At 40.4% G+C, this 25,810-nt stretch overlaps 1 protein-coding gene across 1 annotated transcript; it reads left to right on the top strand.

Moving 5' to 3' along the window:
- On the top strand, positions 1-25,623 carry lmo1 (LIM domain only 1). Its single transcript, XM_079339201.1, has 4 exons — positions 1-926; positions 14,797-15,010; positions 23,372-23,497; positions 24,836-25,623. Exons 1-4 carry the CDS (start codon positions 905-907, stop codon positions 24,939-24,941), a joined length of 468 nt encoding a protein of 155 aa, XP_079195327.1. The 5' UTR covers positions 1-904; the 3' UTR covers positions 24,942-25,623.
- The last annotated feature ends 187 nt before the right edge of the window (positions 25,624-25,810 follow it).

Below are 25,810 nucleotides of genomic sequence, written 5' to 3'. Positions count from 1 at the left end.
ACACACACACACGGGCACGAACAGGCACGCTCACACACACTAAAACACTTTCCCTTAGCTGTGCTTTTGTGTTTTGTCAGAATTAATGAGAAAAGTTCCCTTGCCCTAGGGGTAATTAGTGTCCTTGGAGTTAAATAAGCTAATACTTAGACACCTCTGGCACAAGCAATTATGTTTGTGTATTGAATAATTGATTCAAAGAGGGGGGAAGGGCTGCTAATCAGATCTGAGCATAATGAATTGATTTAATTAACAGGGGAATCCGAGGGTCTCTGGAAACTGCGCGCATTTATTCAGTAGCAGCCGAGGCGAGCGCGGCACATAAACTGGGAGCGAGGCGGCGCGAGTTTGCTTTTAGCACTTGTCACATTTGCAATTGGATTTGTTTGAATATAGTTGCTGTTTGGGAGCAAATGAGAGCGAGAAAGCGAGCATATTAACAACGAGAGGAGCTCAGCAGTTGAGTCTGAGCGTCTGATCCGTCCGTGTGCGCACAGTTATTACACATACGCGACACCAGATTTATATCGCTTTTCATTGTTTTGCCTTTTTTTTTTGACTCGCATGGAATTTATCAAGAGCAAGAAACGCTGTTTGATCGCTATTTATTTACGTCGCTGTTCAGTCCGGATAGTGGGGATCTCGCCGCGTTTATAACCGTGTATTTCGTGTTTGAATTATTATAGATAGTAGGGAGGGAGAGAGAGAGAGAGAGAGAGAGAGAGAAAAAACGTGCAGACCATAATACATCTTTCCAGGTTTTTTTGATTTATCGAGGCGTAGTCTAGTCAACCGCGCGTTTAAAGCCATTACCAGGAGCAGCAGCTGTGAGCAGACCGAGCCGTGCAGCCTGCTGGAGCCGAGGACGGATCGCCCGGGGAAGGACTCATCGTTCCTCAGGACGATGGTGTTGGACAAGGAAGAGGGTGAGTAACATCTCCGGATTATAGGGTGCAATAACCTGGGGACCACAACACGGCAAACTAGTGACATTCTGTGTGTTTACCCTGTGCACCCACACCTTCAGCATTGTATCGCCTCCGTTAACCTCATTACCCGAGACAAGGTCCGTATTTTCCGCGAAGCAAACCCTGCTCACTGTCTGCTTTCTGCACCGTGAAGTTACACAAAGAGCGTGCCACTACCGACAAAACTGCCGTAAGGAGTGGGAGAGTTGCATGTTTATTTGGAGCAGGTTTTGTCTGATGTGTAACCCGGAGTTTTGAAGAGACTCCACCGACGCTGCAGTGCATGTGGCTCCCCTTTTTTCCCTTCCCTCCTCTCTTAAGTGCTTTTTGCGTCTGTGAAGTTAGCGAGGCAGCCTTTGACATCAGCACGGGATGGGAGATGACAGCAGAGTGCTTTTAACTTGATTGCAAATTATGGATAGCGCCGTGCAACGCTCGCTCACTCACTTTCCATCCAAATAGGCCTCCTTGCATTACTTATCTATTTCAATGTATTTAGGTTAATGGGTGAGGCAATCTAATTAAATTTAATTTAAATCAAACTCGCCTCTAATGACGTCCCCATTTTGGATTAAACTGATGGAAAAATGTGCAGTGCGTTTATGCCTTTCAGGTCGAGAGTGTGCACAGTGTACATATGCATTTTAATACATTTATGAAACACGACGATATTCAAATGGAGACTTGATGTATTTTAAGTGCTTTAGGTGTTTGTTTTTCTTCTGTCACTTCTTTTACACTAATATGAGGGGGTTTTGCAGACCACCTGCTGAGATACACAATAACAACCTTCTCTGACTTAAAAACACATTCTTTGAGAGTTCTATTTCCTAAAGTGCAGCATCCAGTGTATGCACATTTGAGTTTACCTGGAGCTCCCCCTCCTCCAAAAGTAATGGATGCATTTGCAACCCATTATTTATGTTTGAAAATGGATATTTCAAATCTCTCAGCAGCGCATCCTTTCACTTACACATCTAAAAACCAATAAAAGGTCTACGGCAGAGACATAAATTGGTCTGTCTGGATGAATCAGTGTTGTGCTGCAAATGTATCTAAATTAATTCAACTGTAAATTGTCTCCTTTGGATGTCTGTCCAGCTAAAAGTTCCCTATATGACTCATGATTCAGATTGCTTTTAACAGTTATTGGCTAAGCAATATGGTAAATGTACAAGGTGATGCAAATGGCATTAGTGGGAAAGGATGCACAGGAGCATGTAATGCAGTCAATACTACATTAACTACTGATGCCCAATTACAGAAGCAGGGAGAGTGGCTTTTAGGAGCATTAGGACTTGCAGAAAAGCTGAGATCACCTGCTGCTCATTGCCTAAAAGCTTCACCCTTTATTTGCTGGTCCCGAGCAGCAGCAGCATTTTGGCCAGGTTGTCAACAGAGCTGTGTGGATCTGCTCTCTTTCATTGTGGTTCCTCTTAGCGTTTATTGGCTCTCAAGTTATAGGCTTGTCAATTCAACCTTCCCGTCTAATACATCCACTTACAGCCTGTACAAATGACGTGTGTTTATGCAGAGAGATGGAGGTGTGGGTCTGTGTTTTGGATGCATGTGTCTGTTTCAGTTGATTGATTCACGATAGTGTGTTTGTTTATGTGTGTGTGTGTGTGTGTGTGTGTGTGTGTGTGTGTGTGTGTGTGTGTGTGTGTGTGTGTGTGACTCTTTCTGATGTGTTCATATTTCAGTCCTTATGAGTCGTATAAAGCAGATCATCAGTGTGTCTGGTCTTGGGTTCAAAGCCTTGGATTATTTTTTGTCAGCAAAGCTTATGACTGTTTAACAGACTGGTGTTGAATTCTAACTCCTTTTTTTAATAGTTTGCAATGTTAGTGAAAAAAGCAATGAAATTAATAATTATGCCTCAGCTTATCAAAACGCCATTTGATTTTGATCCCTGAAGAGTCATTTAGTTTCAATTTAATCAGACTGCAGTAACTTGTAACCTTTATCATGTAATATTTCTAATACTTATCTTATAGCTATACCTGGCTGTACTGTCCTTTGTCTCTGTCACTAACTATAATAGATAATAAAGTGCAAATATTGTCATTTTTGCAGATAGCACAGTTATTAAATTGTTTCTGTACAGTACAGAGTTCAAGAGCCCAGAGTTCGACTGAAAAAAGCAAACAGGCACTCCTCTGTTGAATGACTTCGTATTTAGAGCATCCAAATGCAAAGAAGCTCATGTTTAAACTCCCTGGCAACATCTTACTTCACCTTCTGGTATAAAGGCTTAGATTTGTGTCTAATTTAAGAGTTAAAAAAGCAACTCAGACATCTCCCCCCCCCCCCCCCCCCCCCCCCCCCCCCCCCAAACCAGCCCCGGGAGAAGAAACTGAACTGAAGGCAGGTTTTTGCTGAACATTAACACAACTACAGTACACTACAGACCTCAGCAAGCAAGGGAAAATAATCTTTCAGCTACTGATAAATGCCTGGTTACCTTTTTTTCTTGTTAATTTATGACCCTGTTATCATCCTGTCCGGTGAAATTCGCACATTCATAAAGCATGTGATTGAAAAGCTATGCTTTAGATGAATACAGACTGCTAACTGTCGGCTTCTGTAATAAAACCTAGGCTTCAGGCTCCGATTTTTATTTTGAAATAATAAGAATTGCTTCATTCTTTACCGCTGTTACCATGGTAATACTGTCTTGTAGCTATGTTATATTGATTTAGAAAGTGGACAGTAATATTTCTTTTCTGTTATTTGGTTTCTGAGGGTTGATTTCTAATTTCCAGCTGGAGATTACTTTTATATGTTCTTTAAGACTTTTTCACTCCTCCAAAGGAATGCAATTTGCTCTCCTGTATTTGCTATTTTCTCAGCTTATTGGCTTGCTCTGACTTCAAAATTAAACTTGCCCATTTCAAATATTGAAATTATGTCGGGTTTTTTTGCTCTGGGCCCAGAACAATATTACAAACACAGTGCTTCATTTGATATTTTCTTAAGTCACCACTGTTTTTCTTAAGCCTTATTATTACAGGCACCTTGGTCGCCTTTGCAGCACTTTTCCAATTTAGTCTTTTACATAGTTGTTTGTCTAGTTATGAATGTAACCTGTTGTTCACATAGAAAGGCAGGAACATCTCCCTATTTATGTGCACGTAGGCCACACAAGATTATCAAAACAGTACAGTATTTATCCATCTTGAAACAGTCAAGATGAAACAAAAAAGGATTTACTTTGCATGGACACATAATGTTGTTTTATTTCCCTGGCTGCTTTGACCATCAACTTTATATAAAAGCTCTTGTTATTATTCTGTCGGGCTAAATGAACACATTATCACACTTTTATAATTTTTGGTGAGTGTTTCCGTCTAATCTATCTGATTTTCAAATGCGGTATTCTGTCTGGAGATAATTTTGCCTGTCACCACTAAACCTCTAGATGCCTATCTGTGCTGATTGTTTCACATCTTTGAGTGCTGGAGATGTGTATCATTTTCCATAATTTCAGTGCAATTCAAAGGAACTGAATTGAGCCTTACAAGACTCATGCCAGTGAGCGCGCACACCTGCCTTCCATGTAAATGGATGCACTCATCAGTGTGCCTCGCAAACTCAATTATGCACTCTTGAGCTGTAAGAGCATCCCTTTCATTATAGCCAGGGGCCACATGTTACTGTTATCATACAAATTCTCACAAGATCTCGCTACCACACGCATCACAGGGAACAGGTCGATCCTTGCTGTGCTGTACAGACTCTTTCTTCTGTAGTCATTTAGTTTAAATGTTTTATTTTTCAATGTCAAGTGGAGATTCAGGTACATTCCAGAATATGGAAGGCAGCAGAGACACAAGTGCAACATTGAAAATAGGACGAACAATTAAGAAACTTTCAGCCGCAAGGGCAAAAACATGACAGACTGAATGTTACAAAAAAAAAAACACTTTTACAAAATCCACAAATGTGCTGACAAGTTGAGACGAATCGATACTTTAAACCACATTTTACACTACCTTGGAGAAACTCGATGTCTTATTGCAAGGTTTGAGACAAATGCAGACATATACTCAGGTACTGCTGACACCCGCTGTTCTCCTACTATTCTTGTCTGCAGAGAATAAACCCCACTAATCTTACACCGATGATTCCGTTTTAAAAGTATAAGTGTGCTTATCATAAATGCAGTTAAAATGATGAGAACCAACATAAGCATTAATGTAGTATTCATGTGTCTGCACCTGTTGGTAGCAGGTTTCATTGCTAAGCTATACCCGTAAAGCAGCTGTTTATATAGATCTGGAAAAAAGTATTCTTGCATATACTGTATGTCTCTGCAAACAGACACATGCACACTTCTGCTGCATCTCGTATTTCTTTTTCAAGTTATTCATTCACCTGTTTACCTCTTGTGCGCTCTCTGATCTTGTTTGTCATTCTGATGCACTCTGTAAAGCTTATTCTTTGCTCCCTCTGGAAAATCAACTGTCCTTTATTCTGTCATCATAGGCTTAGTGAAGACGACAGGAATGATGGTAACGTGGCATGACATGCAGCAAAGTTCTTGAGATGAGCAGATGTCAAAACTACAATGGCACCAGCTTTGGTTTCTTTCGCAGCTAAGTACAAGTGTCAAAAGACCCAGGAACTGTAACTGAGGAAAAACTACCTGCAGCGATCAAACCACATGACACCTGTTACACTTTTGACAATAAGAGCACTTTGTCTACATCTCGTTGAAAATCTATAACTTACGCAGCAAAGTCAATGTCAGGCTTTATAGTGCAGAAGTGTAGAGAGCGATGATGTTGTGCTACAAAAATGTAACTTCTTAATCATTTGTTGTGATGTAATGATTGAAGTGTATGTGTTTTAAAAACGTATAAGTGTGGCGTGAACAACACTGTCACAGATGGCCACTGTATGTAGCATACATTCTGTTCTTAGAAAAACTCAACTATTAGCTTGTCAGTGTAGGTGGAGACGTTATTTGAAGGAGAAAGTTGTTCAAAATAAAATCTTTCTTTGAATTTTCTCCACTGAGGGCCAACAAATCTGCAATAAGCTAATATGACATTTATCATATCTAGTGTGTATGTGTGTATTGTGCAGGCTTTTGGGGTCTGGACATGGATTAGTGGGTTTTATGAAAACTGCAATGTTCTGTCATCTTTTTTTGTAAAAGTCAGACGTGCACAATTTGAAACACACAGAGGAAGCAGCAGCTAACAACTTGCTCATTTATCCTTGTGTTTGTTAGTCATGTACATCAGTTGTTGATTGGGTTAGGACTGGTCTCTGCTAAATATTAAGAGACACATGCATAAAAACTATACAACGACTGTTACATTGGTTCTAAAATTAGCTAAATGAACTGGCCCGCCGGATTCTCTCCTTAATGCGCACATCACAGTGCCAGCAGGAATTCTTGCTGATGCCATGTTTTCCATTTGCAAAAGCTCTGATCATTGTTGTTGAGGATTTTTTTTGTGTGTTCTCAGCACTGCTGGTGTGATTCCAGTGTTGACTGGTCAGTAAAAGGCACTTTGTTCTTGTTAGTGTAGGGAGCAGAACCACCTCTAGGGGCTGCTAATGGGACTTTTAGTCTTTCAGTTTGTTGCACTGTAAATTACTTTGAAACACCAGTATATTGTAATGTTTGCTTCTCAAAAAAAAAAGAAGCATTGGCCGTAGTTTGGAGAAAACAGAACTTTGTTGCATCTTAAATAGGGGAGAATACAAAAGTTGAACTACTCGTTGGGTAAATGTAGAGAACTAAACAAGTAGGCAATTACTTTCAGGTATTTTTTTTTGCACACACATTATCATCTTAAAATTACATTTATTTCTCTTTTATTCCATTAAAATATCTAATGCATGTTTCCTAAGGCCAAACACAACAAATGGAAACCTCCTCAGAGCTTCTTTTTTTGTTAATAAATCCAGATAAATGAAAAACGTTATAGCGATTCTGTTGGTAAATAGAAGAGCCTGGGATGCCTGCGCTTAAATAGGAGCCAACTTGCTGAGAACTAATCTCTAATTGGATGACCTTCAGTAAATCAAATCTTTAATAGCTAATTAAAGTCTGTGAGTAAAGGGGTAGTTATTTCTCCTATTAAAGCAAGTAGATTAGCTTTTGGATATTGAAGTCTGTGTTTCTGTCGCCGCTTAATTAGGATGTTTGCAACAACAAATTCATGCACAAACAACAGTTGCCATCCAAAGACATTCCCACTGAACTAGATAAAATGTTTATGAACACCTTAGACCCTTCTGTACTCCAAACAAAACTAATACATTTTACAGGTTTCTATTTACTACCTGGTCATTTCTGTTTGAATTGGCAATGGATTTAAATCAGAGAGAAGAATTCGTCCTTCAGGAAAGGAGTTCAGAAATAGGAGGAATTTGTGAAGAAAGATAATACTAAATGTCTTCTACAGTTTTCCTGTCCTGTGAAACCCAACTCAAGAGACAATTAAGTTAAACATCCCACGTGACATTACACACAATCTTAAGAAGCTTGCTTTCCAAACTTCACCAAACCACACCTCCCTCATTATTTACCCCATCAGGTGCAGTAGTAGAATGACATTAGAAGCCTGTGCTGCCAAATAACTGCCCCCCTGTGGGGAATTTGCATTATTCAAGATTAAAGAGCTTCACACAGTGTGCCTCAGTATGTTGTTCCTTCTTCCCTTCCATTTTCCACACACTGAGGACCTTGAATGGCACACCTGTCTCCTGGCATATCCTTTGAAATAATAAGTGTGCGGTAATTGCTGCAGAGTGGGGAGGATTTTGGACATCCCTTCCTGACCTCGTGAGTGACACAAACTTTAGAGGGCTACATTTATTCCTCTGCAAATGCATTTTTAATGCAGACTAAAAGTGTTTGTGCATTATTCTGTTCTGGGCGGCGGAAGGTGGCTATGACAGGTCTAATGGTTGGATTTTTTTATTTTGTCAGGATTCACAAAGTGGCAGATAAGATTGCCTTGTCTATCAAAAGTTTAAAAGTATATAGTTTGAGAGTAGATAGATTTTTTTCGTTATTCAATCTCAAATGCAGACTAAAAAATGATCTTGCACCTTGTGTATAGAGAGTGAAGATGAAGATGCATGCACCCTCTCTGTTAGTGACAGCTTGCACTTCAATGAAAAATGGTAAAATGGCAGCTTTTAAGAACTACTGTAAACACCTCAGACCCACAACAGATAAAGCCTGACATCAAGCCCACATGTGATTGGCTTGATGCAAAACAAAATGTTCTCTTTACTCTGTCAACATTTTGACAGTCCCCCCTCTTTAAGAGCTCTCACCGGTTTATTTGGGGTTACCCTGCATAATAAAAACCATCAGTGTTTGTGTCTTTTCTCCTCCTCCTTATTCATCTTATCCCCTCACTATCATTTTCTCCCCCCATCTCTCTCTTTTTCTCTTTCTGCTGTTGACAGCTTACCTTGCAGAGCTCCAATCTCCCCCTACTACTGAGCGACCAAGTGTTGGAACAAGTCTCCTTCTGTAATAATTTGGAAACTCTGCCAGTTTCATGTCTTAAAAAAAAAAGCAGCAATGAATTTAATTAGAAAGCTGTTGCATATCTCTGTGATACATTTCTTTTAATTAACCCCATGTGAATAAATTAAAAATAATAGGGGGCTGAAAAGTGTGGAAAAACACCCTAATGAAGTTTTCCGTTAATTGGGATGGAGTCTGCTGCCAAACCACAGTGAGAAGTGAGCACCAGGAGCTAACAATGCCTTCTGTAAGCCTCAGAAAAGGGCCCAAGGCCTTCGTTCTGACTTCAAGTGTAAGAAATGCACCTCTGACGTGATGGAAATGACCGTGGGCCGGGAGAAAAGGCAGTCCTGTTCCAGGCTGCTCTGCTGAGACTCCCCATGCCGCGCTTGAAGCTGGGCCAGTGTTATTGCAGCCCTAATGCGGCTGACTCATTTGGAGCGGATCAGGAGTAATTATGGTAGGGAAAGTGGCTGCCGACCGTGGGGGTCAGGACACTTGTAACATGTGAAAAGAGCAATTATTCCAGGAGACAAAACCCTCCCTTATCCCGGGCAGTGCCAGGGTCAATGCAAGGGACGGCTGGGCTCCGTTTCACCGGGGCTTATTAGCCGCAGCAAGCTGCAAAGTTTGAGAGAGTGCATCTTGTTAATGAACAGTCCCCTTCTCATCTGCACCAGCCCTGTCTGCTCTCTCTCTCTCTCTCTCTCTCTCTCTCTCTCTCTCTCTCTCTCTCTCTCGCCTTGCCGCTTACTGTGGGTGTTAATTATGTCATAATCATAGCATGCATACAGTCCCAGAAAGCACCTGACAAACCCCTGCATTCATACACAACCATCTGGAAATGTAGAGTACAGTGCAGTAACAGAAGGCTCTCACAGCAAATTAAAGGAAAAACAGTATCAAATGTTATATAGACTTGAGCCTTGTAAGAAAACTAGCTTATTTGAGAAGGGAGTGTGTGTCTGTGTTTTCTCTCCGTAGGCGTGTGTAAGTGTTTGCATATGCTTCAACTAAGGACAGGAACATGAATCACAAAGATGAATCAGTGGTCTTCATTTTGCTCGTACACTCATCAGTCTTCTTTCAAACTGACATTTGTATTCTAGCTGATTTTTATTACCACCAGATGTCTGGTGTTTTTGTCTTTTGGTAACAGGGAAACACGTCCGTCTGTGGGCTCAATTACAGGGATGACAGAAGCTGAATGAAAGGGGCTGAGTCATGCAAACAATGGGGAAGACATCTGCATGAGATCCCTATTGACCTTAGTGGCAGATACCCTGCATTAAAGACACATTTGTTATCATTTTTTTAGGGATTGCCACAGCCCCTGTGCATAAAGAGGTGGCTGAAAAATAAAGAAATGAAACTAATGAAAACAAATTTCAAGTTTTATTTTCCTTTTTTTCCCTCAAATATATAAACATTATCTAAAGATGACTTGTTGAGTCTTGTAGGGTTGATGATGTGGTAACCTTGTGCAGCAGTTGGTGCATTGAATTGAGTGATGGTAATGACAAATGTAGCTATTTCGGATAAATGTGGTAATTTGGTGCGATAATGTCTAATTTTTTCTGACAGTGTGTATATATGCACCCTGCTGGTGGCTAACCCCGTCTTATTTGCTGCAGCTGGGAGTTGAGATTATAGGGGCCCCTGAGAGGAGGCCCACCCAGGGCCAGCTTCCACCTTCCTGAAATCCCACCTCCCTCCCCATGTGTCAGGAAGGCTGAGTGAGTCTCATCAAGATCCTTTGCCTCCCAGTGAACAAGCAAAGTCTGCATCACACCATGGTGTCAGTGCTTTTAATTGATCAAAAGACATAAAAAAATACAGAGAATCAGATGTTACTGTCCCCTGTGCCATTAAGGCTGAGTGCCTGAGAGAGCAGCTGCTCCTCTGGGAGCGTGTGTTGTAGTGTAGTGAAGAATACTGGGGATTTGTGAGTCTGTTTCTTACAGTTTTGTCTTCTGCAGCACATTAAGTAGAAATGAAATGAGCAGTTGTTGAGTCACCTATGATCGATCAACATAAAAAAATATTTGGAAATAACTCAAATCTGCAACTCTTGTTATAACAGATTAATAATCTAATTCACTTTAAAAACCACTTTCTCAAATGTTTTCATTTCTGTCCTTAGTAAGTTTCTCTTTGACGTCTTTGGATCAAACAAAATAAGAGAACTGATGCCTCACAATTAGTCAAACCATTCAAAGTTATGGTTATTTAATCTTTTTTTTATGGTCCACGAATTGAGAACTAACCAATAATACATACCTTTTTTGGGGGGGAAGACATCAAACATTACGAAGATCCAAAAGATCTTATTTCAGGATTTTACACTTTTTATAATCATATATGGCAGTAAACTGAATGTTTTGGGTTTTGAACAAGCCAGTTGCAGAACCTACAAATTATCATCTGATTCATAAGTAATCTACCTGCAAGCTGCAGCCTTACATGTACAAACTATGTAGCTATACAGACATGGTAACTTTGGCTGTGTACTTAACTTATTGTGAACTATTCTTTTGTTTTGTCCAATAATTTCTTAATTCTTATCCACATCAGGTAATGCCAAGAAACCAATCTTCTATTAGTCTCCATGACATGACACAGCAATAGCACAGGGACTCACAGGAAACATGTACATGAAGGTATGCTGCACTTCATCCCAGCATCTGTTTCCTTCATAAAATCAACATGACATTTCAGTAATAATGATAAAAAAAAGAACTAGTATGGAGAACATCTTCAGTCTTTTTACACCCCTAACCCTTCCTCCAGCCTGAGGAGATGTGGGCCTGGCTGCATTGTAATTGTATTTCTCTTACTGCAACACTTCCTGGAGTGCTCCAAACAGCAAATGTTCTCTTAAAACCTTAAATATATCAAAAAAGGTTAGCAGACTGATGTGATTTTTCTGATAGAGGTAACGACAGAAGTATAAATGGGGTAACATAGAAATCGGATGCTATCTCTATAATGGAAAATACATGCTCTGACAGACTGCTTGGGCTGAGAAAAACTAACTGTACATATTCTTCAAAAGATACAATCTTAAAGAAAGTAGATGGATGGAAAAGGGGAGAAATGACAGGCCTTTACACACAGTACTAATGGCAAATTAAATTCCTGCTCAGGATGGATTTTTGGCAGGGAGAGTGCTGTCTCTCCACTTTGAGGGCTAAAATGCATCCCTAGTTGGAGAATGAATTGTGATGTTGAGAGGCATGCTTTTGGTGACATCAAATGACACTGGAAGGTCAGTGGCACTTGTATCTGTTAAATGGATTGGATTAAGTGGAGGCTGCCTCCTAGTCTGCTGCTTCCTTTCATAATGCAGCTTTTCTTTTCAGGGAAGCTGCGAGCATGGGAGGTGCTGTTCTCCTCCACAGTTTCACAAGGCGCCAGGAGTGGTGACAGGTGCAGGAAAATGTCTCGTGGCATTAAGGGAATTGAAAAGACATTTACTTTACACACTCGTGTTTTTTTTTTCTGTCACTGCTCTTTGTTTAGGAAGTTGGGGCTAGTGCTTGGTACACCACTATTAAAGCTGTTTTCCAGAGGCTGCTATGGTTGAAGACATCAAACCAATGTTTGTTCCCTGCAATGTCGCCTTGAAAACGGCGTCAGTTCAATGTGCAAACTGCTTTTTTTCTGGCAGACATAAAACATTCCTCCACTGAGAAATCTAACCCTTAAAGCCAGGCTCAAACAACCGGGACATAGACATGAAGACAAGAATGTCAGATTAAGTGCTAAAACAGAACCCGGGTTTCACAAGAGACACAGATAGAACAAAACAAAATGTGCATCTAACAGAGGAGGCAAGCAGCAAACGGCTATTTCAGGAAAAGTTGAGCTTCGTCCCTTCCAAACCTGATGTAAAACACACCAAGAAATGTTTAAGACGTCTGAGAGCTGGTGTTGGTCTCAACCAGTTAGGAGTATTTCTCTTGAGGTGGGGGAACGACCTTTTTGTATAATTAGTTCTCTTATTTAAAGCAAAGATTTTGAGTAGAATAACTAATTAGGTGTCATAAAAGGCAAATTAAAGATTTTGGTGATCTCCAGGGGATTGCAGCAACTCCTTTCTTTGTCTTTGCACAGGCTTTAACGCACACACACACACACACACACACACACACACACACACATACACACACACACACACACACACACACACACACACACACACACGAACACACACACACACACACACACACGAAGGCATTTTCCCTCTCCTCATTAAGACTGTTTTTAGTTCTGTAGAATTCTGTCAGGCCAGCACTGTTGGCATACCTGCAGAGAGCTCTCCTAACAAGCCGTGAAATGCAGGTAGGAGTCCACCTTTAGCCAGTGTAGCTTGAATGTGAAGCTTTTTAGCTTCATTTACACTGAACATTGGTATTTATAGCAGGTTTTCTGATCCTAATGTGCCAGCTTCAAGGGGCCTGGTATGGGAAGGGGGAGCAGAACACTAATTGATGGGTCCCATCGCCAGCAATGAACCAATAAGCCTCTCACTTTCACTTCTGATAAAGAAATAAGATGGCTCAACACCACCAAAGCACTTACTGACACATAAACCAAAGCCATAAATTCAACTAACAAGCTCTCCTGTTTCTTTCACCTCTTTTTTTTTTTTTTTTAAAGGAATCGCTAATTATATTACATTAGTAGCTTTATTGATGTGTGGATGGCCGGATTGTAGAGCAAATCTGGATCCAATAAGGCACTTTGTGAGTCAATTTAAGTGTGCAAATATGAGTGTGGGACAGAAAGAGAGAGAGAGAGAGAGAGAGAGAGAGAAAATATGCTTTTCTATTCCAAATAGTTCTTTGAAAAGTGGTGGAAGGTTTTTATGAAAGATAACGAACCTGACAGGCTTAGCAGAGAAAAAGCTGTGCACTGTGAAGCAGTCCCCTGTTGCCAGCTAAAGTTGTGTTTATCACTGAGTAAACCATGGAGGTTACTATTAAAAAAAAAAAAAACAGCTCTAACTACACAATGACCCGATTCACACTCAACATTACACTGTCGCAATCCTGCATAAAGGAATGAAAACCTAATCTCGTCTGGACAAAATGTACCTGCACACATCTCCAAAGTGCAACAGCTAACAAGTGACATTTGGTATAAAACTCTGTATAACGAGTCGGTAAAACAAGCCTTTATAGATATCCACAGACACATACTAAATGCTTGCCTAACCCCTGTCATGCAGAGTGTCCAGCCTTTTTTTGTGAGAGAGCGAAATGTGTTTTGAAAGTGGAGTGGCAAGTGGCGTCCACTGTGTGTTCTTTTAGACGGATCAATAGCTCAGTGTGTGAGAGAGTGTCTTAAGAGCTGTTGTCTTGTGCTTTCAGCTGTGGCAGACCTGTTAGTGCTACAGAGGGGAGCTGCACACCCCTGCCTCTGTACCACCAGTGGCCTGAGGGGGGCTTTTAGTCCAAACACAAATGTCAACCACACATACACTATTAGTGTTTAGTGCAGTTATTAAATGGACTTTATTTGTCCTTTAGGAGGCTAAAAGGCGTGCTTAAAGGGGACCTGCGTGACAGCAGGGCAATTTGCGAGTTTGGTAACTTAGGCTTGCTCGTTGCAGACACATGAGTACAGATAAGTGTAAAAGGAGGAAAAGGCTGTAATGCTCTGAGTACTGTGTGTGTGTTTGTGGTTTGCCTGTGCTAATGTGTGTGAGGCTGTGTAAGTGTACCGCTGTGTGTGTGTGTGTGTATGAAACAGAAAGCGAGTGTATGCTAAAAGGCACTTAGGCCATAACATATCTCACTGGGGTCTGGTAGCAGCATTTTTGTGGTCACAGGCTTTTTAAAAGGTTAATGTTAATCTATACCAAACAAAGCCCATGAGGAGCTTTTACAGCTGTGAACAGTTGAGTGAAATGGGCTTTGATGAAATGGTAGGTAACAAACGTGCTACGCAGCTTGCTGTAAATACCACAGTAAGCTAAATAAACATAGTGTCTATTATCCTGAGGAACACACACAACATGCCCCTTACTCCGAAACCTGCTGCAAGTGATCTTGTAACTTCTGTACTACACCATGTTCCTGGTGGAACAAGTAAGTCAGGGCTTTGTAGTCCAATGTGACCTGTGTGCCTATCTACATGGAAGAATGTTTTCTTTAATGCATATGAAGCAGGTAGGCAGTGTGCTGTGGCCGCTCGCGCGCGAGGCCAGGCTTAGACGCCTCAAGAAGCAGCCGGCTTATCAAAAAGAGAACATGAAAAGTCACTCGTGTTCCCGGGCCGTAAATCACGCGTGGCTGTTTGTCTCCTTATCACTTACAGGTGTGCCGATGCTCTCCGTCCAGCCCAAAGGGAAACAGAAGGGGTGTGCCGGCTGCAATCGCAAGATTAAAGACCGCTACCTGCTCAAGGCCCTGGACAAATACTGGCATGAGGACTGTCTCAAATGTGCCTGCTGCGACTGCCGCCTGGGGGAGGTGGGCTCCACCCTCTATACGAAAGCCAACCTCATCCTTTGTCGCAGGGACTACCTGAGGCAAGAAAGACACACACAATCACCTCTTTACACTCACAACAAACACAAAAGCAAAAGAGCTGTGTGACATAAAAGGATCACAAAGGGTTTGTTTTTCTCCTGATACTGTGTGCTTTGGTTTTTCAGTGTTTGTTTCCTGCGGCTCCTATTTACAGTAACAGCTCAAATCAGTTTGACTCATGCGACGATAACACAGTGAAACAACTTCATCACGGCAAAAGTGAAAATGAAGAGAGATGTAGGCAGAATTACAGCATCAATATACTAGGAAGTTTGAACACTGCACACTGCACACGCAGAGACATTTGGGGCGTTTTAGGTGCAGGGCTTCTCGTTTCTGTAACACATCTATATTGCTGCTTATTTTTGTAATACTTCATCTTTGCTCGTTTGAACTAAATTCCTACTCCTTATACACCATGTCTGATATATAGTTAGTTTTCGTCTTTTTTGTATTACCTTTTAAATCTCTTCTGGGTTCAGTTTAGTTTAATTTATTAGCTTGTTTTAATCAGGGACATTGTACAAAAAGAAACATTAGTCTCAGAAGAGAAAATATGCTTTGTATCAGATTTAGCTTACTCGCTAATTTCCATCTGTTGTCCCTGGGCAGGTGATGGTGTCGGTTTTATACAAGCCATATGTAGGTTTCTACCACACTGGCACACATGCTTTCATGATTTCTTCATGTGCTTTGTATTTGTATTCCTGTGTGTAAAGTCAATCAATCGATAAATAGATAAATAAACTGAAGAACTACTACAAAACTTATTCGCTACAATCTAGCAGGTGACCGTTGAATTCACATCATGTATAAAACCAGCACGTAATACAGCTAAAGTCAAATAAAATCACAGTTCAAATAACACGTCTTCAAACTGCTTCACAGCAATATAATACGTTGCTACTTCTGTACGTTCCTACAATAACTTTTACTTAATTGGTAAAATATAGAAAACTTTTCATATTCATCCTTCATATTTTCAGTGAGCTAGGTTTATGTTGACTTTTTTATTGTTCTCTTAATATATTCATCTTTTTCCATGTTTACATGACAACAGAAACTCCTATAAAAGGACTAGCTCTCAGCAGTAGGCTGTAAGACAGCACCCGGCAGGCTTGTTGCTTCATCAGTGTCTTTGGCTCGGTATCTCTCCCTTCAGATGCCCCTGCCATCTGTTTGTTAAATTAAACATGACCATTTCCTGGGCATTAAGTCACATTCCCAATGAGATCGTACCATTTATCTGAGAGAGAATCCCCCGGGGGCCAACTTAGGGATGCCGGTGCCCTAAAACCCCCCACCCTCTCCCTGTCCTGCACTGCTTCCCAACCAGCCCCCCGACCCCCAACCCCCAACCCCACTCTCTGTTTCCTTTCTGCCTGCTTGTCCCCTCATCCCATCTCAGTATCCCAAAGGTTTCTGTCAGTTTATTTTTTTATTTTAAAACACATATTAAAAGCAGCAAATGTCATTTTGTGTTGCTTCTCACTTGCTAATCAAAGACAGCCATAATGAACTTGGTAATTTTCTGACCTCACTCATGGATCTCAATGACATCTCACTCATACTTCAGCTCCTCCTCTGACCTGGAAGAAGCCTGCAGCCCACTTGAGAGGCGCTTAGGGACGTTACGTTGAGATAGGCCATTACCATCCATCAGTTCCCACCCACAGTTAATGCTTTTAAGATGCAGTGAGAGGTCCACTAAGACCTGATGTTGCCCCCAGAAGGGGGCAGATGGTGCAGATGAGGTAATAATAAATGGGCAAACGGCTAAGAGACGGCAAAAATGATGAAGCTCTGAGTTTCACTTGGTAAAATACATCTGCTGAAAGGACAGCAACCCCAACCCCCCTGAGCCATAAGTGCCTAACTGGCACTGTGAAGGGAGAAGGAAAAGCTTTCTCACACATTAAACCAGTAAGATGTAGAGGTCAGAGAAGGGATGAAAAACTGAGAGTGACATATGAAATCAAGAGTTAGGAATAGTGAAATAAGAATAAAAAGGAAGGAGGAGGAGGAGAAGAAGAGAGCTTTCTGTGCTCCTCTGTTGCCCCAGACTGCCTAATGAAATCCATCCCACTCGCCTGCTCTTCAGCCTGCGACAAATGCAGAACACTTAATGGCTAGAGATGCTTGAGATGAATTCTATTATGGAACAAATTAAAAACCTTGCCTTGCGTATAGGGAAGAGGCAGTTTGAGAGTATTTGAAAGAAGGGTTATGCAGTCTACATCCTATTTTCCTTTTCATTCCTTCTTTCCTGTGTGAAAAGATGAAGGCTCCCCTCACCTGCAGTAATGAAGTTAAATCTGTGCGCTGAATTAGCCTCCTGCACTTCATTACAGACAAGCCAGTGGATCAAACACACTGTGGTTATTTCCCAAGGTTTGGAACCCTGCCATGCTCATATTAATTATTATAGGAGCTCCATCTGTGATTGTCCTTCACTGGCATTAGCAACTTATTGAATGTACTCACGCATTCTTGCATCTAACACACCATCACACACAAACCCCATAATGCACACGTACCTTTAACTGCGTCCTCCTGTGCCCTCCAAGCTACTCTACAACAAAAAAAGTACTTCCGTTTTTAATGTCCCTGACATTCACATCTCAGTATCAAGAGTTTTCTTTGCAACTTGGCCACACTCTTTCAGTACAAATGAGAATAATAGATTAATTAGCGATTTATTTTATATCGAGGGCCCAGGATAGTACGACTTCACCAAAGGGGTTGGCAATCTAGTCATGGTGTGATCATCAGGACTTGAAGACTAAAATCATTTCATCTTCTATTTCATATATTAGAGCGAACATAATAGTCATCCACTTATCAAAATGTGGTATAATTAACTGGAAGAGGAAAAACGTTTCAGATAATGAACATTATAAGTTATCCACAAACCAGTGAAATAGCAGGGGGATGATGATAGCTCCATCTGGATGTGACTGTTTTTTTAAATCTGTCCTGTCTGAACTACTTTCATAAGTAAAACAATTTATCCCCTCTTCCTCTTTGGGAAAGATATCACGCTGAACAAAAAGGTTTACACTTTTAAAAGAGACAACTATTCAAAGGGGGGAGGGTCAGAACATGCAATGCATGCATTAACAGCTTTTCCTTTTTATGAAATCTGACAAAACCCTGTGCAGGCTAGGAAGTCTCAAAGAGCTCAGAGAACAGGTAGAGAATCTTCAAGAGCAACAGCGAAATCTGAGGGAGGCAATAAAGAGAGGCAGATGATGCAGTGGAGCAGCTTTAAGGGTTTGAAGTTAGTAAAGCAGAGACTCAAAAGACCTAAAGATGCCCTTCTTTTCTCTACAGACCCCCTGTAATAATTCAGTAAGGCAGGAAGAAGAGCAACGAGCTTCTTTCCATTCCTGCCATCCAGCTCTGCTCCCAACAACCTGCATCTGTACACAAAGTTTAGACTTCAGCTACTAAATCGGAACTCTTCAAAAAGCTAAAAGTTGAGGAAAAAGACATGGGGATACATGTTAACAAATTATATTCATAATTTTGACACCTATGGTTGACCGTTGACCTACCAAACAGAATGTTTTTTATTTAGTGGAAAGTTATATATATAAAAATATATAAACGTGTGAGGTATAAACCTGATGCATTACTTATACTTCCTTTAAAGGTGGAAGAGATTATACAACAACCAAAATAAGCGTGAAACAGTTTTGAGCATAAATCGATTTTGATCAAAAATCTCATTAGAATTTATCACTTAACTGTTGTTGCATTCCTACATACATATTGTTCAATAAAATGGTGAATATAATTCATATCTAACTACAATGCAACAGGCTCCTAAATAAACTCACTCCAAGCCAATAAGCAACTAGCCAGCTCTTACTTTAACTGCAATCCCATTAAAAATCCAAAACTGAACGTCTCAGAGGTTGTGAAAAGCAACCCGAATCTGCACTTCTAACCCTTATATCCATACAAATAAATCATAGAAGCACTTCTTTAAAAAGAGGACTTCTCTGCATAAAACCTTGTTACAATGTTGGTGATTGATCGATAAAACCCGATGGGCTCGTTCTATAAGCAACTCTGAACAAGAAACTCATATTTTCCAGAAACTCACCTTTAACACTTTTATTTAACCCAAAACAGAAGAAAAAGAAACACTTTCCTTTGAGGAATATTGATTTATGTAATCCAAATGACCAGGGAAATTGAGGTGCATGAGCCACTGCACTCCTACAATACAGAACATGTGTCAGAACAATAGTCTATTCAAACAAAAAGTCCATTGTAAATTGAATGAATTCATGTTTTGTTTTTTTTCAAAAGAGGATCTTCTGTTCTGTGAAGGCACTGTTTCAGTGCTGCGAAGCAAAGACTGCAGCAACTGTGTTAACATAGTGTCCTTGTGTGTATAACCATATGTACAGAGTATAAATGATGTCTTAAAGAATCCCTGAGTGAAGTCTGGTTAAACATAAACTGCTCATCCTCCCTGATGACTTGTGTAGATGTCATTAGCTCTATAGATATTTTAGAGTATATCATCCATTCTTTAGCACAAGATAAAGCTGATAGCTGACCTGTGTCCATTCCATTCATGGGCCGCTTCCAACTTTACTTTCAAAATGCTTGAACGGGCCTTATCTTTCCTAATTGATTTCACCTTGTGTCACTTCCAATGTACTTCTCATTTCTGTGGAAATATGTTGCTTTCTCTGACATCAGACCTTTTATACCTTTACATTTGCCTCTTGATTGTGTGTCGGTGTGAAGCCTTCATGGCTCGCTATGCACAGTTCCACCTCAGCTGTTACTCATGAGGCTGCAGCAACGATGTTTCAACTGTGGTTACTTTTAGCTGCATAGAAGCTGGCAGGGAAGACTTTGGTGAAAGTTTGAACTGCAGCTGTAATCTCTGAGCTTGAACAGCACAATTCAACCAAACGCAGATGCCACTTTTTTAACTTAGACACATCAGTTGTTGGCTGAAGATCTAGATGAACAGTAAGCAACAATACCCAAAGCATTCTTTTTACACGCCAACTCCTAATATTAGGGTCAGTGTGGAAGAATATGATTTTTGTTTGATGGTTAATCACAAACAGTAAATGAGTCATATTAGATCAAAATAAATAAATCTCAGAGCTTTTTTCTACAGTTGCTCTATTTTTACCTTTACCTAGAAGGCCCACAGTGTCTTCTACTATAACCAGAATGATTGTGTTTTCTTTCTGACAAGCTATTTAAAAGTACTACAAATGATGTTCTCTAGTTAACAGCCTCGGGGTGTCGAAAAGAAGTGGGTGTTTCCTCAGGATGAACGTCTGCATTGCCAGATATCAACACACCAATTTACAGATTTTAATAAGTCTTGAACCTCCCCGGTCTCTTTCGATTCCTGAGGAGATTTATTAAAGACTGTTATGCTTGCCAAAGTGATTAAAAGGATCAACAATCATTTTGATAAACAATGAGATACTTGGCTACGTAGTTCTTCCCAAAGTCCATTTCATATAGCAACCTTAGGAACACACTACACATCTGTGAACAAAATCTGACTTAGTATAGCCAACGTGTGACAACGTCAATGTGTCTGATGTGGAGGGAGACTGCACGCATCTCGATAGCAAGTAATAATTGTTTTCCAGATCAAGAAATACTTGCAGTCTTTTAAAACAATTTAGCATTTTAGTAATTCTATTTAATTGATATATTAGAATTTAAAGCCTTATAAAAATGACTTGTGAAAATTAATTGAAAAACCTTTTTCTGATGTAAGCTGGGGAAGTTAAAACACAGACTTGTGTAGTTGGGGTTAAATTTCAAGAAGTGGGATTCTTTAAAACAGTTCTTTATAATAACAAAAAAAAAATAGAAACGATGCTCTACCAACTTTTTATTTGGTTATTGGTTTGAACAGGACCAAGACATACCCTGAAAGAATAGAAAAAGAAAAGGTAACAGCCTCAGGAGTCACCCACTGCTTTGACTGAAGGTAGTTCTTAGCGTAGGCAGCCAACTGGGCTCCCCCACTGGGCATTTTCACAACCTGTATGTATCAAGTGAGCACCATGTCCACAGCCCAGCGGGGTGTAATGGAGATGGGTTAGAATAATCCCACGAGCTGTTAGAGGTCTGTGCGTGTCAGACTCTGTAAGTGACCGAGGCTCTCCAAGCTCTTTTATAGGCACAGTTCCCTGAAAGAGAGAAGAAAAAAATCCCTGAGTGACCCCGTGGTTTAGTGTATAGCGCTCAGGTGTGCTGAAACCTGGAGCAGACCCTGCCACTGCACTGTTTTGGATGACTGTGGACAGGTGACGGGGGAGAGTTATATCCAAAGGGACCAGTCCTTTGGGGGTCGGGGTTAGGGGAGGAATCAAAAAGGAATCTAGTAACCTGCAATTTATTTATGCACTGATGCCATTTATTTTAGTTTCAGCTCAATTATAACTAAGAAGGAAATTTATTAGGGCTGGATTGGCATGACACATCTGTATATCTTGTTTCTATTTCAAAATGTTTTACCAGTTTAAATTGCTATGTCTTTTTCTTTTTTTTTTCTTTTTTTTTGGTGGGGGGGGACACTTTGCTTTTGTTAAAAACCTGAGGAACAGAAAAGCAACCCTAACCCTGCACAAGCAGAGCACCTACAGAAAAGAAAAGCTAGAGTTAGCGTCAGCTAGGATAGCAGCCCAATGGACGTGTTGGGTCTGCTAAGGCTTACAGAATATTTCATTAAAGATGAAAGTGCTGAATTAAGGGGAGCTCAGACTTATATTCTCTGCAAGCACTTTACTGTTGTTGCTTGCTATTGTCACGAAATAAATGACCTAAAATGGATTGTCCTTCATATCAGCTACTCGTTGAGCACACAATACAACCATGTGACCTTGAAACAGTTTGTTAGACTACTGTTAGAGTGGTGAGGAACAAAATATATCCAGTGAAATAAGCTGGGTTTTTTTATTGAACACCTTTAACATTAGCGATATCAGAACTCTTGATTTCATCACGTTACTAAAACAAGTAGACAGGCTTACCAGTATGTGTTTGCAAGGAAACCTTTGTTCCGTCATAAAAAAAAACCACTGGCATTTTCAGGCACATTAATATTGAGTCCATTCTGGATCAAAGTGTGAGAATATACTTTGAGAGGAAACGTGTTGTTGTTGTTTTTTTTTAAAGGTCCTTGTAGACAAAAGCAACTTATTTGTTGGTGTTCGTTGGGTGGCAGATGTCGGCTGTATTTACAGAAACAGTAACCAGTTGTAACAATGTCTCTGTTTAACACCATGTGAATCCCTCTCATGGAACATAACAACCTTTCTCCCTCTGTTTCCGTCTCTGGCGCTCCTCTGGGGCAGCAGCTCCTTATTAGAAGCATGGCTGCTGGATAGACGTTTTCTTTAACAAGGTGAAAGCAACTGAATGGGACTAGCATAAACGAGGCGGAATATCAACAGTGTGACTCCTCTGTCTGAGCCCTGCATGTTTGGGGAGAAAAGTGTTTAACATACTGTTGGATTGGCAATCTGCTGTTGCCTTATCCCTTCTTGCAAAGCTGTGAAACGGCCCTTCTCCTTCTGCAGAATATATAAATCTATCTAGGCTTCAGAATCTCCAAATTAAACATAGGGGCAGGCGCTTGGAAAATGAAAATGTAAATCTGACTTAGGAAAAAAAAGCATTTCGGTTCCTTGGCTTTGAGGAGAAAAGAGATCTACACGAGTGCCTCTTTGCTCTGTTTGTGACCTTATCCTATCTAATGCCCCTAAACAAGCAGCAGCCATGTTTAAGCAGGGAGTTGTTCGCGATTAAATCTTTGTTAACTCTCCAAGGTTAAATCTCTTATCATTGTCTCAGTCTCTGAATGAAAGTGCAAATGGAGAAAAGATCCTTGCAACAAATCTTTTGAATTTATGACTACATTACAGAATGTAGCCCCTTGTGTAAGAATCCAGCTGGAGCTGGAAATACGCTCATTAGGTATTTTAGCTTTAAAGAAAACTTTGAACCATTCAAATGCCAGGCATCAGATGTGTTTGTGTTGCTTTTGTTAACGTGCAGGGGGGAGGGCTGTGTTCTTTGAAGAAGGAGATTAAAACCATGTGATCATTTTAATTAGATCATTAGTAAAGAATTAAGATCTATGTTTGTGACTCTTATTTACAAAAACACCATGTGCTGCCAAGAAAGATTTGTGCGGTACATTCAATGTATTTTGCCCTATTTTCCCTTCCATTGCAGCATTTTTTCTTCCTGCTATTGTTCCCGCTGTCAGTACTTCTTTTTCCCCCCACTCTTTTATTGCGTCAAGGTAAAGCAAAGGTGTGTTAATCTCCGTCTGTGCTCTCTCTGTCTTTCAGGCTCTTTGGTACAACAGGGAACTGTGCAGCCTGCAGTAAACTGATCCCAGCCTTTGAAATGGTGATGAGAGCCAGAGATAATGTTTACCATTTGGACTGTTTTGCCTGTCAGCTTTGTAACCAGAGGTAAGAATGAGAGATCATAACTACACTACAACATTGCCTTCTTAAATATCATGAATGAGGTCTTAAAATGGGAAATATCTTAGATATTCAGAGTAGAGATTTTTTGGGGGGGGATTTTTATATCAATACAGACCTCTGAAATAGGAACGTTGTTTATTGTTTTCCTCTGTCGCTAGAATAAAGGTTTCTTTTATGCTCAGCTAATTCTTTTCTTTTGCGACATTCTGCCAGTATTTATCCTTTTTATGACTAGCTCTGTAAATCTTTCAAGACAGATGGATTAAAAATGTGCTCTTGTATATTAGAGGAGATATTAAGGCATCAAAAATGAAGTACTCCAGATGTATGGTGCACAATGGAGGATATACCAGCACAGGTGTGTGGTGGTGTATTTTTTTTTTTTTACAATAGGAACCATTCTAGAAAAACCTTTGGTATGATAAACATTCAATCAGATGTACACAAATATTGCTTTTTCCCATTAACATACTGTCAGTAATGGCAGCACTCTGGGAGCAGAACGTCCTTTGCATGCTTGTCAGGGGTGCTGTGACCCTGTTCCTCCACACAGCACAAGCCCATTAACCTTCTGCAGGCCACATTCAGTTACCATAGTGAACACCTGCTGTAAGGGAATTATGACTGCAGTTTCTCTCCTCAGCTGGCAGACATGAAGCCAGGTCTCATCTGGCACACTATTGCCATGGCTGTTCAACCAGCCTGGCTCATTACTGAAGCCAAGCTACACCCGGCTATACTCTTATCTTCACTCCCCCTTCAGTCACATTATGGAGCAGTCACACAAACAAACCAAATCATAGAGTAGAACATCAGTAGGCCAGGCTGCTGTATGTTATTTTCCCTCTTTAATTCACTGAGACTGAAGAGGAAAAACCTTCTCCAGCACTGGAACTAAACAAGTGTATAAAAAGCGAACCCTGTGACAGAGTTTCTGTGAAAACTCTCATGGTGCCAGTTGCTTTTCTTTCTTTCTTTTTTTTTTTTTTGGCCAGGCCAAGTAGCAGAGTTGACCTGCCTTTCATTGGCTGCCAGTGCTCATGTCTGCTTGCTTTGAAATAATACGGTTGTAATCTACTTTAATTTGAAGCCACACATTTATGATGATCATCAAAACAGGCTTTGAACAGGAAAAGGCACAGTGTCGGGTAAAAACATCTTCAACCAATTGTGTGCAATCATGCAGAATCATCATTACCTGCTGATCTTGAATGCAGCGTTTTCCCTGCCAGACAGCAAACACACACACGAACACACCCCTGTGTCATGAAGCCAACACTCGCGTCTGTGTTCTTAAACGTTTCTCTTCTCTGCATACAGGTTTTGCGTGGGGGACAAGTTTTTCCTTAAGAACAACATGATTTTGTGTCAAATGGACTATGAGGAGGGCCAGCTGAATGGGAGCTTCGAGACGCAGGTTCAATAGTGGGAAACGCTGTGGCAGCAAGGATCAGCTCCACACTTTACACACAAGATGGATGTTCTGCTGCACTTGGAAAAAAAAAAAAAAAGACAAGCGTCTGTCTGCTTGCCTGCAATACTTTTTAAGACCCCTTTATCAGTCTTGAAGGACTGTGTTGTATATGTATAACTTTTTGCCCCTCCCACACCCCAACACTGAGCAGTTACAAATTTTGATGTACAGTTGTGCCTGCTTAGCTGAGCACTGTATTGCTTGTATGTTTTGTGAAATTTGTTTCCGGTTTGTTTGATTTTCCTTTCAGAAATGGTTCATTGGAGGGTATGTACAGTCTGTTTTCTCTGTATATATAAACTGGAACATTTATTTTATGAAATGTAATGCAATTTTATTACTAGTGTGAATTAAAGATTCTTAAATGTTCATAGTGAGTTTTTTCTCTTGGACCAAAACCAAAGTTGTGGAAGGAGGTAAACATGTGTTGATATGTACAGTTATTATGTCTCCTTGAAAAACTGCAACGCGATAAAAAGCCTTGCAAGAGAAAATATATTTGAAGTACCTTCTTTCAAACATGATGCAACAAAACACGTTTTATTACATTTTGCAGGTTCTGATGGAATTAGAAATGCTGTTGAAAATGAACTAAATAAGATTTTATTTGGAATAAAAAGAATGCTTCTCCAAACTGTGTTGTTGTGAGCGTGCAGGTGTCATCAGAATACTGAGTTTTACTGAGCAGCTCTCTGGGATTCATGCTTCACTAATTCCCATCTGATTACGAGGGTGACTTGGTCTGGAAATGAAATGCAACAGCAAATAAACTACAGAGAAAATAAATGCTCATTGAATGTGAGCTGAACTCGTCATTAGTG

The sequence above is a fragment of the Symphodus melops genome, assembly GCF_947650265.1.
Source record: "Symphodus melops genome assembly, chromosome: 3".
Lineage (NCBI taxonomy): Eukaryota > Metazoa > Chordata > Actinopteri > Labriformes > Labridae > Symphodus > Symphodus melops.
This window is presented reverse-complemented; position numbering and strand designations above follow the sequence as displayed.